Here is a 15,825-nt window from a genome sequence, read left to right as displayed (position 1 = left end):
TCTTGTGGTTGTACATGATGTGGAGTTACACGGGTCATGTATTTATATATGAACATATGAAAGGTATGTCCTATTCATCTTTCCTACTCCTATGCCCTCTTCCTTCCCCCTATTTCCCCCTGTCCAATCTGGTGAACCTCCACTTTTCCCTCCCCCCTGACTTTTGTGAGTCACCATCCATATATCAGAGAGAATATTTGGCCTTTGTATTTTTGGGATTAGCTTATTTTACTTAGCATGAATAGCCTCCAGTTCTGTTTATTTACCAGCAAATGCAATAATTTTATACTTCTTTATGGCTGGGTAATATTCCATTGTGTACATGTACCACATTTTCTTTATCCATTCATCAATTGAAGGGCACCTAAGTTGGTTCCATAGCTTAGCTATTGTGAATTGAGCTGCTATGAATATTGATGTAGCTGTGTCACTGTAGTATGCTGATTTTAAATCCTTTGAGTATATGCTGAGGAGTGGGATAACTGGGTCAAATGGTGGTTCCATTCCAAGTTTTCTGAGGAATCTCCGTACTGCTTTCCAGAATTGCACCAATTAGCACAAGCGGTGTATTAGTGTACCTTTTGCCTCACATCCTTGCCAATATTTATTGTTACTTATATACTCGATAACTTCCATTCCAACTGGAATGAGATGAAATCTCCATGTAGTCTTAATTTGCATTTCTCTAAATTGTTTGTGATGTTGAACATTTTTTTCATATATTTTTCTTGAACATTCGTATTTCTTCTTCTGTGGAGTGTCTGTTCAGTTCCTTTGCCTGTTTATTGATTGGGTTATTGTTTTTTTTTTTTTTTCACCTCTATCTTTTCAAGTATATTGATACCATCACTTTTTGACTGATACTTGTGCAAAGCCAAATGATGAATGTGCCATAGATGTAGGTAAACTGTGTTTCCTAGAATGGAAGAAGAATCAGTCAGTGTTAAAATATGTTTTGGCTTTGGCCAGTTTGTACTTAGATGCTTTTCTCTGTCATCATTAATATATGTATATATTGTTGGATACATGTTATCTCTTCAATATACACTTAACCTACATTTGTGTAGGTAATATAATTATGTTTGCTGTATGTATGGTTGTGTTTACATAAATTTTAGACTTAATTATAAATTTGCTGGGAATAAACACAATTTTTCTTTCATATAATCTATAACTGTTATATAGTTATTTTAATAGATATTTTATGATTACTCTAATTATATATAATGTAAATATAAGGCAATATATAGAAAGATCCACAAAATATCATTTGGACTTTCCATCAGAAGAAACTGGAGAAATTGTCTGGTTCAATAGAAGACTATAAATCCCTTTCATGTGATGAAGGTATCCCTGAGAAGCCAGGTGACAGACCCAAGTTGTCTGTGTTTTGAGGGAGGGCAGAACTAGCAAGTGAGTGTGCAGATTTCTTCCCTTTCTACCAGACTGTACTCATTTCCCCAGGCCAGAAGACACAATACTTCTCTGTGTTACATTGTTGGAGCATATTTTATCATACAGAATTCTGAATATGATGTCAAAGCAAATTGGCATTTTTCTGGCAGGTAAGGCAAATTGATGTTTGGTAAATCATAAAGAGCTACTATGCCTGAAACTATCCAAGCTAGATGAGCTGTTTCTAATTTCTATTACTTTTGATGTTATTTTGCTTATATTTAGATAAACCCTATTGAAGAAATTTTATGTAAACATAATTAGTAACCTCTAAAATTATATATCAAGTATAAATAAATGCTTCAGTAGTCAACATGTTGAGAAAATGGAGGTGAATGAGAAAATATCCAGTGACTAGAAGTCATCCTGGGAAATATTAAAGATATGTTTGGGAAGGCCTACTATCTTCCCAGCAGAGCTGAAAGATTTATGGGGACAGGGATGGAAAAAGGTAGGGCCAGCATCTCCCAGTTGATGTCACTTTTGTACTTTTGTGACTTGGTCTGATCCTCACTGCCTAGTGACAGGGTGTTTACTTATTTGCTTGGCAGTTGCTGGTTTCTTTGAACTGACTATAACTGTACACTGAAGTCTCAAGCATTTTGAAAAGGTGATTCATATTCTGCCAGGAATTGCTTAGGAGTGTCCCTAAAAAAGACAGTGCCTGCATTTCATCTAGTACTTTGTTGTAAAGCTATGTTGATTTTATTAGGTTATTGTCAGGAATATACTTTGAAAATGAAAGCCTGTTGCCTTCTAAAGAAAGTACATCTTAAGTTCTATCATAATAACTGTACTTAGACTATTAAAACTGAAGAAAAGAAATAGGTGTAATTGCTTAAGTAAACCCATAGGTAGAAAATGGTAAAAAACTGAGACAATTTTGTGAAATAAAACTCAATTTTAAATGGATTAATTTTAAGTGTTTCCAGCAGGAAAAGAATTCTTGGTGTATTTTTAAGTAAAGCTGGTCTTTATGTATGAATCTAAGAAATTCTAATTTACATATAAATATTTTTTAAAAAGTCTTTGCATGTGGGTTTGGGAGAAATGTTAATTGTATTTAGTCTTGTGGTCTTCAGAGAAAATTTAATGAGCAAAGATGATGATAGATTTTCAGAGACCACAGCCCTACATACAAAGCTGCCTTTTTGTAAGAAAGACTCTCTTGTAGATGAAGCATTTGGCATCAGAGGTGGCCGTAAGGTGGATATTCCTATGAGTACTGCATTAGACCCTTCTCCGGATTCCAGTTTTTATAGTAATAATATACACGGAACCTAGCAGATGGTGCTCTTCAGGTTACAGTCTGGGAAAGCAGAGCAGGAGGTTGTCCCTGCATCTTCAACACACCTGGCCATCATCCCCAGATATCCCTCTCTCCTCTTCTGGGGCCTGACAACTGTAGCCCAAATGTGATCTTCTGATTTTTCTACTGGAGAAAAAGATGGGGGGAACAAAACTAGTCAAAAGAAACAAGAACAAAGATAAAACCCTGTTTGAAAGCTTAAATGTTGATGGAAGACTTTGACTTCTGTTTTTTTCCAGCCTCAACAGGGTAACCATTTTGCTTCTGGTCCCCTGCATTCAAAGCAGCCTTGTGCCCTGAATCATTGTACACCTTAAACTTAACCACTTTATGAGAAGTGTCAATTATCTCTTGAAATTCCTGTGAAATAGGTCCAAAATTAGAGTAAGTCTTCAGGTTTCCTGCCAGGAAAAGCCCTTTGGTTAACCCCCTACTGGCGTTCTAAACAGGATTTTTAAAGGTGGCCTTCAAAGGTATTTTTTTTCTTTGTTCTGAAAGTGAATTTGAGCTTAACTCTTCAGATATAGGCTGGCTATGTCTTAATAACTTGAGGAAAAAGTCATCAGCCTTCTCATAGAGTAATTCCCTTCTTTCAGAAATATGCTTAATTAAGATTTCCCAAAAGGCATCTTAGAATTGGGTCCCAATAGAGGGAACATTTAGAATAGGAGCCCATAGCTTAAGTAGGCAATGAATTCTTAAAAATAACCTCATAACAGAAGGAAATACATTTATACAATGCTCAGTTTCTCTTTGATTTCAAACATTCAACAGATTGTTAAATACTTGCTGAAAGAAATAAAAATGTTTATGTTTTCTCAAGGACCTTATGATACAAAAAGCCCATATTTTCAACTGAAGCTCATAAAATATATGTGTAAGTTATATTATTGTAATTTGCCTATGATTTTGTTAATTTACACAGTAAAACTGAACTGTATTTTTTCTTGATACTTAAAAAATAAAGCTGTGATCTGTATGTACATGTTATATATATTATGTATGTATGTACATGTACATTTTTTAATAAGTGGGATTTACACATATAATTTTGGTATTGCCCTAATGCAGGGTTAGGGAGACTTTCTATATGCTGGATTAAACTGCAGCCTCCATTAGGAAACTGTCAGTAGTAGAATTTTCTGTGGAACTATAAAAATATTTCCATAGTCAAAAAGACAGTCAAAGGGTGTTGTTATACATATATTAAATTAATATAATTATAATTTTTAAAAGCTGATATAATGAGGTTGTAGATATTTAAGTTTCTGTTATGTAGTTTAATTTCTGGAGATTTAAAAAGTAGTTTCTCTCCTGAGTGTTTATTACTAAATGAACCTGGAATGATAAACTTCAGTTACAACAACAACAACAAAAAAGGAAAGGCAGAATTATAGTAAGTACTGATGGGGGATATTAGTTTGATTTCCATCTGCTACTACTTACAACTAAGTTCTATCCAACATTGAGGACTTCTGGGTTGGACTGACAGTTGATTCACCTATATACTTGTTCTTTTTCATGTTGTGATGACAGTCTTAAAAATTGGCCTCAGAATATGAAAGCTTAGTAGGATTTTATTTACCTGCTGTAAGATTTAGAAGCCATACAGGGAGAAAGTAAATTCAGGGTAGGGAATTAAATAAAGGAAAAGTACCATTTATGAGTGCAATCAAATTGTCTTTTTTTTTAAGCAAAGCAAGAGTCTTGAGTTTCCTGCTTTTTTTTTTTTTTCCTGAGAGAGAGAGAGAGAGAGAGAGAGAGAGAGAGAGAAGAAAAAAAGTTGATATTTAATATACCATGAATTAGGTTTGGAATGCATACCATCAGAAATTGTCACTCTTATAGTAAGTAGTACAAGTCTGTATAAATGGTTCTAATTGCCAAAATGCAGATCAGCAGTTTTTTTTTTTTTTTAACGTAATGATTGTAGATTATTTAGAAATCTAATTTGAAAAGAAAGTTTTATTCTCCAGTTTCAAATTATGATTAATGATACTAGTAATTTAGGTACTTTTTTTTCCCTAAAGTCAATAACCTAGGATTAAGAACTTGATTTACTTTTGGAATAGCATTTCGGATCCTGTATGGTAAAATAACAGCTGTTGAATATCATAGGAGAGAATTGGATTACGGACTCTGTATCTTCTGCTTTATAATAGATTCTATTCACCTTACAATAAGCAATCCCTTTTTTTAGATCAGACAGGCCAAAAAAGGCGATGTCAAAGGACCTTTTCAGTGGGTTATCCTAGCAGCTGGTTCTTTTCTACAACCTTGGCTTACTGTACATCTGGAGGAAGACTTCTTGCAGCTGGGAGCCATTTCATGCCTAACCCGGTCCTCTCTTCTTAGTGGAAAGAAAAGTGTGACATTGAATGTCAAATACACATTGAATTCACACTTGGTAATTTAAAAATATTGATCATTACAAGTATTTTAATTCTATATTCTTTCATTTTTTGTAACAATTTTTTACTTTTATATTCTAGATAATATTTTCTCTATGTAATCTATATATAACTGCCAAAAAGCATAGGAACTTAATAAAAACATAAACATTTTGGTTACTTACCCATTTTACTTATTACAAATATAAGGTTCTTGCTTAACTAACCAGTTAGCTAAAAAGGCTTATTGAAAGTTCACATAGTTTTGTTTTTAAAGTATATATACTTTTTTGTATATTGTTTTGAGTGGTGTTGAAATGTACATCAGAAATGTGGCCTAGGACCTGCTAAAGACTATCCAAAATGAAGTAGTTAACATGGGTCATGGTTAACTATTGACTCCCTTGGTTTAATTTGGATTAAATGATTTTTTTAAATTGAGAAAATGTCCCTATCAAAATTTTCAATATAGAGAGAATCAGAAGATCAAAGAGAGCATTTTTATCTGTTGATACAGGTCTAATTTTTAAGGAATTTGTAATTCTGCCTTGATACACCCACCCCCACCCCAGCTTTGGCATTGAAATTCTTCTGTGTGGTGTGCTTGAAAGGAATCCCATCCTGCCTGTCTGTGGAGGCTCCTGGTCTGCATGTTTGGTCAACAAGCAACAGTGGGTGGTCAGGCTGCAGCACAGGACAAGGGCCCGCTGTGCACAGGAAAATGTGTTCAAAGGTGTTCAAGGGCGGTGAGGAAGTCAGCCGCCCTTCTGAGAGTCCCGGGGCTATAGATCAGTCCATTGTGGACTGTGAGAAAACTTGCTGTACAGGCATAAAGGATGAGAAAATATAGTAAACTTATTCACCTGGCTGCACATCTGCAGGCTTGCCTTCAGAATGTCTCTTCTGCACTTTATGTTGTATAGACCCCTGTTAAAAAAATATTGACAGTTATTTGCATTTAAAATAGGCAAAACCTTGCACAGCTTGAGCTGAAAGTATTTGAGCAATATGTGATAAGGTTTCCTGAAGTCTTATGGAATGTAGGTATAATAAGCATTTTTCTATAGTCTTTTTAAAGTCCTCCTCAGTTTTTTTTTTTTTTTTTTGACTGATTGTTGTAGGATTCAGAGTTTTAGTATAAATCCTTGAGTTTGTGAGCTTTGTGGGAGATCTTTCCTCATCTATAGATGAGCATAAAGCTGGACTATTTTTAACCTAGTAGAAATATCATAGTTGCTGGAGAAAAAAATAGCAAATGTTTTAACTTGGTCTTTTATTGATGATTCAGGACCTCACACTTACTGGTAAATATTGTAATATAGTGAAGTGACTGGTATTGTTCTGAAGAAAGTAACTCCTGCAACTTTTAAACAAATTTTCCATTGTTTTTCTCTTGTTAAAGCCAAATTTCTGTACTGCATTTATACAGTATTTAAAAACTAATTTTATGCTTGTTTATAATTTGTCAGATATATCCAATGCTCACATCTCACAATTAGAAAAATAATTCCTTTTGACTTTTTTTTTTTTTTTTTCTTGTACTGGATATTGAACCCAGGGTCTTACGTATGTGAAGCAAGTGCTCTACTATTGGGCTTAAGAATTTCTTTTAACAATGTTGCTATCAGATATTATAGAAACTTATGTAACTGGAGAAATGAGATTGAATTTTTACTGTCAATTATTTCCAAGTATAGTTTGTTTGTGTGTGTGTGTGTGTGTGTGTGTGTGTGTGTTGCTTCATCTCAATTAGGTAAAGCATTTTTTTCTTCCAACTTTTTGTAGATGAGATGTATCATTTATATTGGTAAAATTGTAACTATTGTAATACTAGTTTGTGGAAGTTAAAAGATAAAGCCAGATCTAAGAACTCTTAGAATTTTGTTTGTACCATTTTTCTTATGAATAATACATAGTAGAATTTCTAGAAATGCTTTATAATGATTTTTCACGCCATAGGGTTTGTGCCTACTTGAAATTACTCCAGAGTAGTCTTGACCCTGTAGTTATTTCTCAGATAATTTTGACAGACTGCAGTGTATAATTTTTTATCTTAAGTTTATTCATTTGAGAATACTTATTGGTTACTGTGCTTAGTGTCTTTAAAATTAGCCAAGCTCTAAAATCCATAAAATAATATCACAAAATTCTAATGAAGTACCTTTAATATTTACCTTTAATATTTGTGTGATATAATTTCCTTTTAAGGCATAATTTTCACATTTGCTGTACATGTAGAGGCAAACTTTTTATACTTTTAAGATAAGACCAGTGATGAGTTTCTTAAAGTGTAGGAATAATAAACAGAATAAACTTTTTTTTCCAATTTTGTTTGTAATGATAATTTAAAATTTTATACTCAAACTTTGAATCACAGGATCAGAATTTTACTGCTCAAGAAGTTTTTACAAAATGCATGGTTTAAGCACTAATGTTTTATAGGTACGTTTTACAGAATAGGCCTGTGACTAAGTGCTATAGAACCCCACACCACCTATATAGTCACGAGACTTCTTCATAGAATTAATCCCTGCCCTACTGTCTTATATAGGGAACAATTAGTATTGGCCCAAATGAGGGCATAACATAAACATTTTCATTGAGGGTAAAAGTAATAACTTCCTATTTGACAAAATCTTCTTAAAAGTTTCCATCTGATGGGAAGTAGTTCAGTGATAGAGCACTTGCTTAATATGCATGAGGCACTAGATTCGATTCCTTGCACTAAAGAAAAAGAAAGTTTTGTTTTTCCATTCAGAAAAAAATAGTGGGGAAATTTACTGCCAAGAAAAGAAATTACCCTTCAAAATTCATATATATTTTTAAATTTTTATTTATTTGTTTACATGAGCTCTCATTATTTTTTGCATTACAATTCTTAATACACCTTTTTACCACAATTTATCATATCTCTAGTATTAGTTTGAAAAGGAAAGTCAAACACAGCTTTATAAAAACTTCAGTCTCGGTCACCTACACAAGGTTTTATTGCAAGCAAGCATTCTAATGAAAAATCGAAGTAGTATGGATATAGTTGAACACTAATCCTCAGCTAACTGTCAATGGGAAGAAAATTTAGGTTTTCAGGAAAAATATACAAAATAACATCATTTTTAGTTGCATATGATACTCTCACATATAACTTTATATTGTCTTTACATTTCTCTTAAACACATTGCTAACATATTGTAAGGTAATACAATCAAGATAAAATAGGCTAATTTCTTGTGAAATATTTTATTAAGAAAATTTTTTTGGTATCTGGGATTGAAGTCAACAGCATTTAGCCGCTGAGCCACATCCTATCCCTTTATATATATTTTTTTTATTTTAAGACAGGGTCTTTCTAAGTTGCTTAAGCTGGCTTTGAATCTGCAATTCGATCCTCCTGCCTCAGCCTCCAGAGCTGTTGATATTATAGGCATGTACTACCATACCAGGCTCTTATAAAATATCTTAAAGCCTTTGCTGATTTTATATTTTACAAAAATTATGGATTTTTTCCATCTTGTTCTTTTTTAGTAATGCTTACTTATTGTCAAAAACAATTAATATTTGTAATAATTTTGTGAGGTAAAATATCAAGTCATACAGTTTAAAGAAGTGTCATAATCCTCAAGTTTTCCTTTTTGAACACTTAGTAGTAAATAATTTGAAACAAATCATTTAAAATGTTTGCATCTCTTTTTCTGCAAAGCAAAATTCTTTTAATTCCCTGTACAATAATGCATTGTAAGTTGCCCTCCTCCTCCTTTTTAGCAGAGAAAAGGAGCCAAATGTTAGGGAGAGAAATGGCACTTCTAGGTCAGTGCCTACTGCTTGGTTTACAAGGCTTATGTATTTAGGTGCAATGGCGCAGTGCTACTTTCTGGTCACTCAGCGCAAATAGGTCTCACAAATGTGTTCCAGATGCTGATTTGTCCTATAAGGGCATGTGTTGCTGTTATACTTGCTGGTGACGCTAGGCTATCAATTAAGAAATTAGTTTATGTTTAATGTTCTTTGTCTGATATCACAGAAAACTGATGATGTGGTTTCTAATAGAACAAAAGCATATTCTTAACACAGTTTCTGTTATTAAAGAAAAAGATAAATCAGTCTTTTAACAGTTTCAAAATTCAAGATTTACTTAAACTACATAAATGATACAATATCAAACCATTTAAATTAAAGTTGTCAAGATATCAGTTATGGGGAAAAGATTTTCTGAGAATCTACTTATGCAGTGATAATTGTATTATTTGTAGAATGTTATATAGCATATTTTTCAGGAAACTAGGAAGCACTTTACTTCTTTGTCATAAATTTATAGTACTGAAACCTGCAAAAGTAACATTTTTAAATTAAAACATTCTCTTATACTTTTTAAAACACAATTTAAAATATAGATAAAAATGGATATAGATGTAATGTGATGCTAAGTTTGAGACCCCTCTTGAGTTTCCTTTTAAAGTGTATCAGAAAATTAATATTTTGATATTAACTTACTGAATTCTACTATTAATAGTAATAACTATATAAACTTCAAAGTAAAATGTCATAAATCATTAAAATCTCAAACTTCCTATTTAACATAGAAAAATTATTTACAAAAATATTGTTTCTTTACTTTTTTTTTAAACTCTGCATCACATGTCTTTTTTTGTTTAACATTTTGAATTATATAAGCTTTGTGTTAAATGCAATAGTTTTCCAAATTAGTAATATATTTAACACAGCAGTCCAAAGATAGTCTTCAAAAACTTGCATCCCACTAAAAGAATCTGTCCAAATGATTTAATTTGTATTCTAGGTAACATTTACCTGGTACTGTATTATGTACAGTGGCACATGAGGATAGCATATGCTTGTGAAGTCAGGGTTTCTCTGATCACCCAGTCACTCTGCTTCCTCACTCCTTTAGATTCTCTGCATAGCACTCATACTAGGTTTTTATTATTTATTTACTGGTCTATTTTTTGCCTCCACCTTCCTAAGGTAAAGTCCTTGAGAGCAGGGACTTATCTATCACCTTTTTCCCAGGGCCTTTGATTCCTGGCACACAGGACAAGCTCAATAAATAACTTGTTGAATGTAACTGGATAGCTAGCATTGGTGGCATAAAATCATCACCTTGTTCTCTTATTAAAATAAGGAAATCACCATACTAAAATAATAAATTATTTTTATTTATAAATGTGTTATATCCTTAGCACCTGACCTGAACACAAATCCATAAGTTTTTAAAGCTCTTTTAAGCTATTTAAAACAGGGAATACAGTTTTCAGTGAGTAATTTGAAATTTACCACTCATTAATACATTGAGGGTGGTATTTGTGGAAGGTCAATGACTATTGGAATATGGAGATATAATATTTAGTTATTACCTCTGAGAACACAGTGGTCTGGTTTGGGACTAGGCAATAATACATAACTGTTAATGAACAGAAGGGAGATGTGAAATTGTTAAATTATGTACATTCTGATTGACTTCTGTCAGAGGGCAAAGATAGATAACCCTTTTAGTTGTTACAGTTAGAGGCTGTGCAGTAGCTATAATTTAAGATGAATAAGGACAAGGGTTTAAATGGATGAAGAGGAAACATGAGTGAGGCCTTTCAAGTGGAGAGGATAGTAAATTAGGCAAGAAAATGTAAGGTGCTTTTTATTTGTTTTGTTTTGGTTTTTCAGTGCTGGGGATTAAACCCAGGGCCTCATGCATGCTAGGGCAAGTACCCATAAATGCTCCAACACTGAGCAAGATCCCTAGCTCCTAAAGTTGTTTTTTTTTTTTTTTGTCCTGTGCGTAGTAAATGCTCTGTAAATGCTCATTGAATTCCATTTATTTTGGAGATCTTCGAATTCTCCACTAAAGCGCTTAAAGTGGTGTTTCTAGGGTCCTCTGCAGAGCAACAAAGCAAATTTTACCACTTGAAACCAATATCCTTACAAACTCTTTTAGTACTATGTGATGCCATTCCTATAATTCTTGAGATCCATTTTAGAAAAATTGTGTCCTGAGTTTCAGGATAATTTGGAATGGAAAAAAACTGGTATAGCCTTTATCCTGAGGGTTTCTGGAAGACTTCTGGGAAGAGAATCAAGAAAACAGTATTTTTGTGTGAAATTTACCTAGGAAAAGAAAGAAATTTTTTTGATAATATCAGAATGTTCAGCTTTTGGAATATTAACATTGTGAAGTAAAAAGGATCCAAATTAGATGGCCTGTATCAGGAATAGAAATGGAATCAAATTCTACATCCCAGAAAAAAAGGATGAGATTGGGAATTTAAATAGAAATTGTGAAAAAGCCAGAGAAGATTTATGCTGTAAAAATGAGTCAGGTCTCCATGCCTTCCTTTCCAAGTGTCAACGAGTTGTTTTGCAAAAAATTATTTCTCCTCCCAGTTTTAATGTTTACAGCCTTACCTGCCAGTTTTCATGCTTGCTGTCTAAAATGACACATACCACATGATTTCAAAATAATGGATTAAATCTTCCAAATTTGTCATGGTAGGAATGATTTTTAAAGCTATTTAGAGAAAATATTTTTTATTTTACTTAGTAGATGCTTTATTTAAAGATTAGAACAGTAGAGCAAGAAGTAGCCTTAGAGAAACAGTGCATTAAATCAATTAAGTAAGAATGTATAGAATAAATGGGAATATCACCTCTCTCTTGCAGGTAACCCTGGCCTGCACAGTCCCATGCTGGATTTTGATAATGATGTGCGACCTTCTGTGTTGGGCCACCTCAGTCAGACAGCATCACTAAAGAGAGGCAGCAGCTTTCAGTCTGGTCGAGATGACAGTAGGTGTCAACACCCCTCTCCCTCCCCAACACACACACACTTACTTGGTCTTTTAAATCTGTACTCATATGATTTCAAACTTTCTTCCTTTTCTTGGAAAATTCCATGATTTAGTGATGTAACTGGTATGAAATATTATCAATTCTTACCTCTTGTGCTTATTAAGTAACTGTGCAGTAATTAAATTTAATTGATAGGGTCTTTTTTTCCCTTTTCCTTGTGGTTTACTCAGTGCTTTATTATAGAGTCAATTTCAACTTTTCTGACCCCCCCCCCCTTTGGTGTTACTGTGGATTGAACCCAGGGCCTTGTGCTTGCTCAGCAGATATTATACCACTGAGCTACATCCCAGCCCAACATTAGTTAATGTTCAACCTAAAAATGTCAGGTACTATATTTCTCATCTTTTCAAGTTCTTTTCTTCTTTGTTTGCTCTAAATTGAACCTAGGGCTAAGCATATGCTCTATTACTGAGTTATACCCCCAGCTAGTCTTTTTAAAATCTTCCCTTCCTTTGTTATTTTCATGTTTTCCCTTAAGTATTTGAAGATAGTTATACCTTTAAGATATTATAATATGAATATTACACCATAGATATTATATTATAAATTATAAATATGATATAAAGATATCTGTTAATAGCTATTAATTTCATTATCTGTATCATTTCTGGATCTGTTACTGTCAACTAATTTTTCTTCTTTCTTCTAGCTATGATTCCCATTCCCTTGCTTTCGGGTATTTCTAATGATTTTTGTGGTTGTTAGTGTTTGTCACACACTGAATGTTCAGTGGTGAGTGTCTGGGTTTTGTTGTCTTCTTGTAAATAATGCTAGCCAGGCAGTTAAGATTAATTCAGTTCTATCATGGCCTGTGTGATATCTGAAAATTGTTGAGTTTATAATTTCCTGATTGGTCTTTACCTAGCTTTGTGAAGTGTTTGAACTCCAAATATGCATGACCTAGTCCTCAGCAAAAAAACTTAAGAGAATCCCTATACAAATCTGAAGCTTTATTTATTTATTTATTTATTTTTAAATACCTAGCCCCTTTCTGTCCTGAACTCTCCCTGCAGTTTCTAGTTACCCTTACCCCAGCCTCCTTAAACTTTATTCTACAACTCAGAAAGGCCACTGAGCTTTATTTTAATTCCTCCTCCTTTGCCTCTTTATTCCAGAAACTGGCCGCAAGCAGGAACCCTGAGTGATAATGGGCTTACTACATGTATTCCCACCCCAGGGATCACAGACCTGTGCTGCCTGCTATCAGTATCTGAAAACAGTTATTTCATAGGGGTTTGCCATTTTCAATGCTGGTCTAGTTATTTATGGCTGGAGGTTAAGTCTAATTCTTATTACTCTAGCATGGCTAGAAGTGGAAGTCAAAAAAAATCAAGTTTAATTTTCTTAAAGTTACATTTTGAAATTGTAACATTATGAAGGATTGCTTATAATAAACCATGGATATGAATAAATTTGAATAGATTCTTTCTCAACTTTGTGATCAAAGCAACCTACATATTTTGTGATTTCTTTTGGGAAAAAATATGAATGTTTCTGCCATATGTCCTTAATTCCTTTCTTTATTCAAAGGCAGTTATTACTCTTGATGTTATTCTGTCAGTCATATATCATGTGACCCTTAACTAATCATGTTTAAGACTTGTTGGAAAAGAAAATCCAATTATTATTCAGTTATAATGATAAGAATTTGGATGAAGTAGACTTAGAAGGAATGGGGGAGAAAGGAGTCTATTACATATACATGTATGTAAGAAGAATTTACACGTAATGTAAAGGTAAGAATTATTCTCTGTCACTGGGCAGGAGGTGCAGGAACTGTGCTATTTTCTGAGAACCTTGGTGACTGAGTGCCAGTATATTTAGTGATGGCAGAACTCCCATTCCCTGTGACTGTCCAGCAACATTATTTAGTAGCTATTCTAACATTTCTCCACTATGTGAAGTCTGGCAAAGTAGTTTCTCTGGTTAATGTGCCATAGAAAGATTCAGTCAAAGGAATCTTTTGGAATTGGTTTGTTATGTTTTTATTTATGATTGTTTAAGTACTTTTTCTATCTTAAAATCATTTCAATTTAGAATGCTCATTAATGGATTTAACAAGAATGAGGGTGAGTTTACTTTGTTTATTTTATGGTTTTTAAAAATAAATTTTTCTTTTAAAGTAACAAAAAAGCAGATGAGGTGGCGTATACACCTGTAATCCCAGTGGCTTAGGAGGCTGAGGCAGGATGATTGTGATTTCAAAGCCAGTCTCAGCAAAAGTGAGGTGCTAAGCAACTAACTGAGACCTTGTCTCTAAATAAAATACAAAATAAGGCTGGTGATGTGACTCAGTGGTTGAGTACCCCTGAGTTTAATCCCTGGTACCCCAAAGAAAGAAAGAAAGAAAGAGAAAAAAGACAATATTCCTTATTTTTTGCCTGGGTTTAGGGTGTAATCTTCATGAAGAACTGCTTTTTTACACCTATAGAGTATAGATACCTACATTATTATCTATATGCACAGGGTACATTTATAGGCAGTGAGCTAGGACAAACTACATAAAGAGCTGGTACAGGTTCAATGGGTTCTGCTTTGGACACTTTTACTTTAATTTCCCATCAAATAAGCCTTGCAAAGAATATGTGAGATAAAGGTACAGATGAGTTTCTCACAGTGAGGGGTTGGATAGTGTTGGTGGTGGGTACAAAATAATAATAGATTTGGCTGCATGGAGGAACAAGATATTTGGAAACATTGTTCTTGGGAAAGATACAATGTTTATTTGTTACCATGTATTGAAAATTTTTCAATGCTTCAACTTTTAGATTTTTCTCCTCCTGTTTTTTACCTTGTTATTAGAACACACCTGCCCCTGGCATGCTGCCTGCTTTTGGAAAATAATCTATCATTTACTTTTTAGGAAAAAGAATCTGTAACAGATCTATCAACAAATGAAAGCTACTTCTTAACTTAACCTTGCCTTACATTGCTATTGTGATGTACTGAATTGACTGTTCTGTTAGATTGTGAAGCTCTGTGAAAGCAGAGCTTGTTCAGCATTAGTGATGAACAGTTCACACAGATCTTGAGTATAGCCACATGATAAGCACACTGTGGATCATCAATAAATATTGGTCGAGTAAAAGTTTACAATGTGCCCTTAACTAAAGAATCATGCCTTCATACATGTGAAAAATGAGTTTAGAACGTGCCTGTACAACATAGGCAGAGGATTGATATGCATAAGAAAAAAAAAGAGGCTCTAAAAGCAGCAAAAAGGAAGTTTCAGTGGCTTGGAAGCATATGAATCGGTACTCAACCTCATTCATAACAATAGTAATAAAAGTCAGTGTACTATTGTAGTGAAATACCAGTTTGGCAAAAACCCCAAGCTTTTGTTTTAGGTTTTGTTTTAACTTTTGTGTTTGGTTTGTTTGTTGGTGAGGTTATAATGAAGCTTATACTTTCATGTGTTGTTTGATAAAGTGTACATAACTTCTTTAGAATGCAATTCAATAATATTTCTCAAAATTACAACTGCATGTACTATTTGACCCAGCACTTCTTATAATGGAGTTTATTCTGTACAGGCACATGTGCTAAATGATATAGGCATACTGTTATTGGCTAAAGCATTAGTTTTAACTGCAAAAGACTGAAAACAATCTTTTCTATTAGAAGATAATTTTCCTATTAGACTACCTCAAATATTAAATACTGTGTCCTCTGTATCTTTGGGAAGAAAGAAGAGGAACATATTAAGTGTGAAGGTGGAAGATAAGAATCATTGTTAAATGAAAAAAGCCAAGCACATCAAATGAGTGTATTTAGTATACTTTCATTTTTGTAAAAAAACCAAAACTTAAAGTGACAGTT

General features: G+C 33.4%; 1 protein-coding gene across 2 annotated transcripts in view; it reads left to right on the top strand.

Moving 5' to 3' along the window:
* Nucleotides 1-15,825, top strand: part of Exoc2 (exocyst complex component 2) — a 198,084-nt gene that overhangs the window by 91,338 nt on the left and 90,921 nt on the right. For both annotated transcript variants that reach the window (XM_027954808.2, XM_071613618.1), the window contains exon 12: nucleotides 11,818-11,943. In XM_027954808.2, coding sequence (XP_027810609.1) covers nucleotides 11,818-11,943 — 126 coding nt within the window. The remainder of the gene's footprint in view (nucleotides 1-11,817; nucleotides 11,944-15,825) is intronic.

The sequence above is a fragment of the Marmota flaviventris genome, chromosome 6, assembly GCF_047511675.1.
Source record: "Marmota flaviventris isolate mMarFla1 chromosome 6, mMarFla1.hap1, whole genome shotgun sequence".
In the NCBI taxonomy this organism is placed as follows: Eukaryota; Metazoa; Chordata; class Mammalia; order Rodentia; family Sciuridae; genus Marmota; species Marmota flaviventris.
The sequence above is the reverse complement of the archived record's forward strand: the minus strand, read 5'-3'. Positions and strand labels throughout refer to the sequence as shown.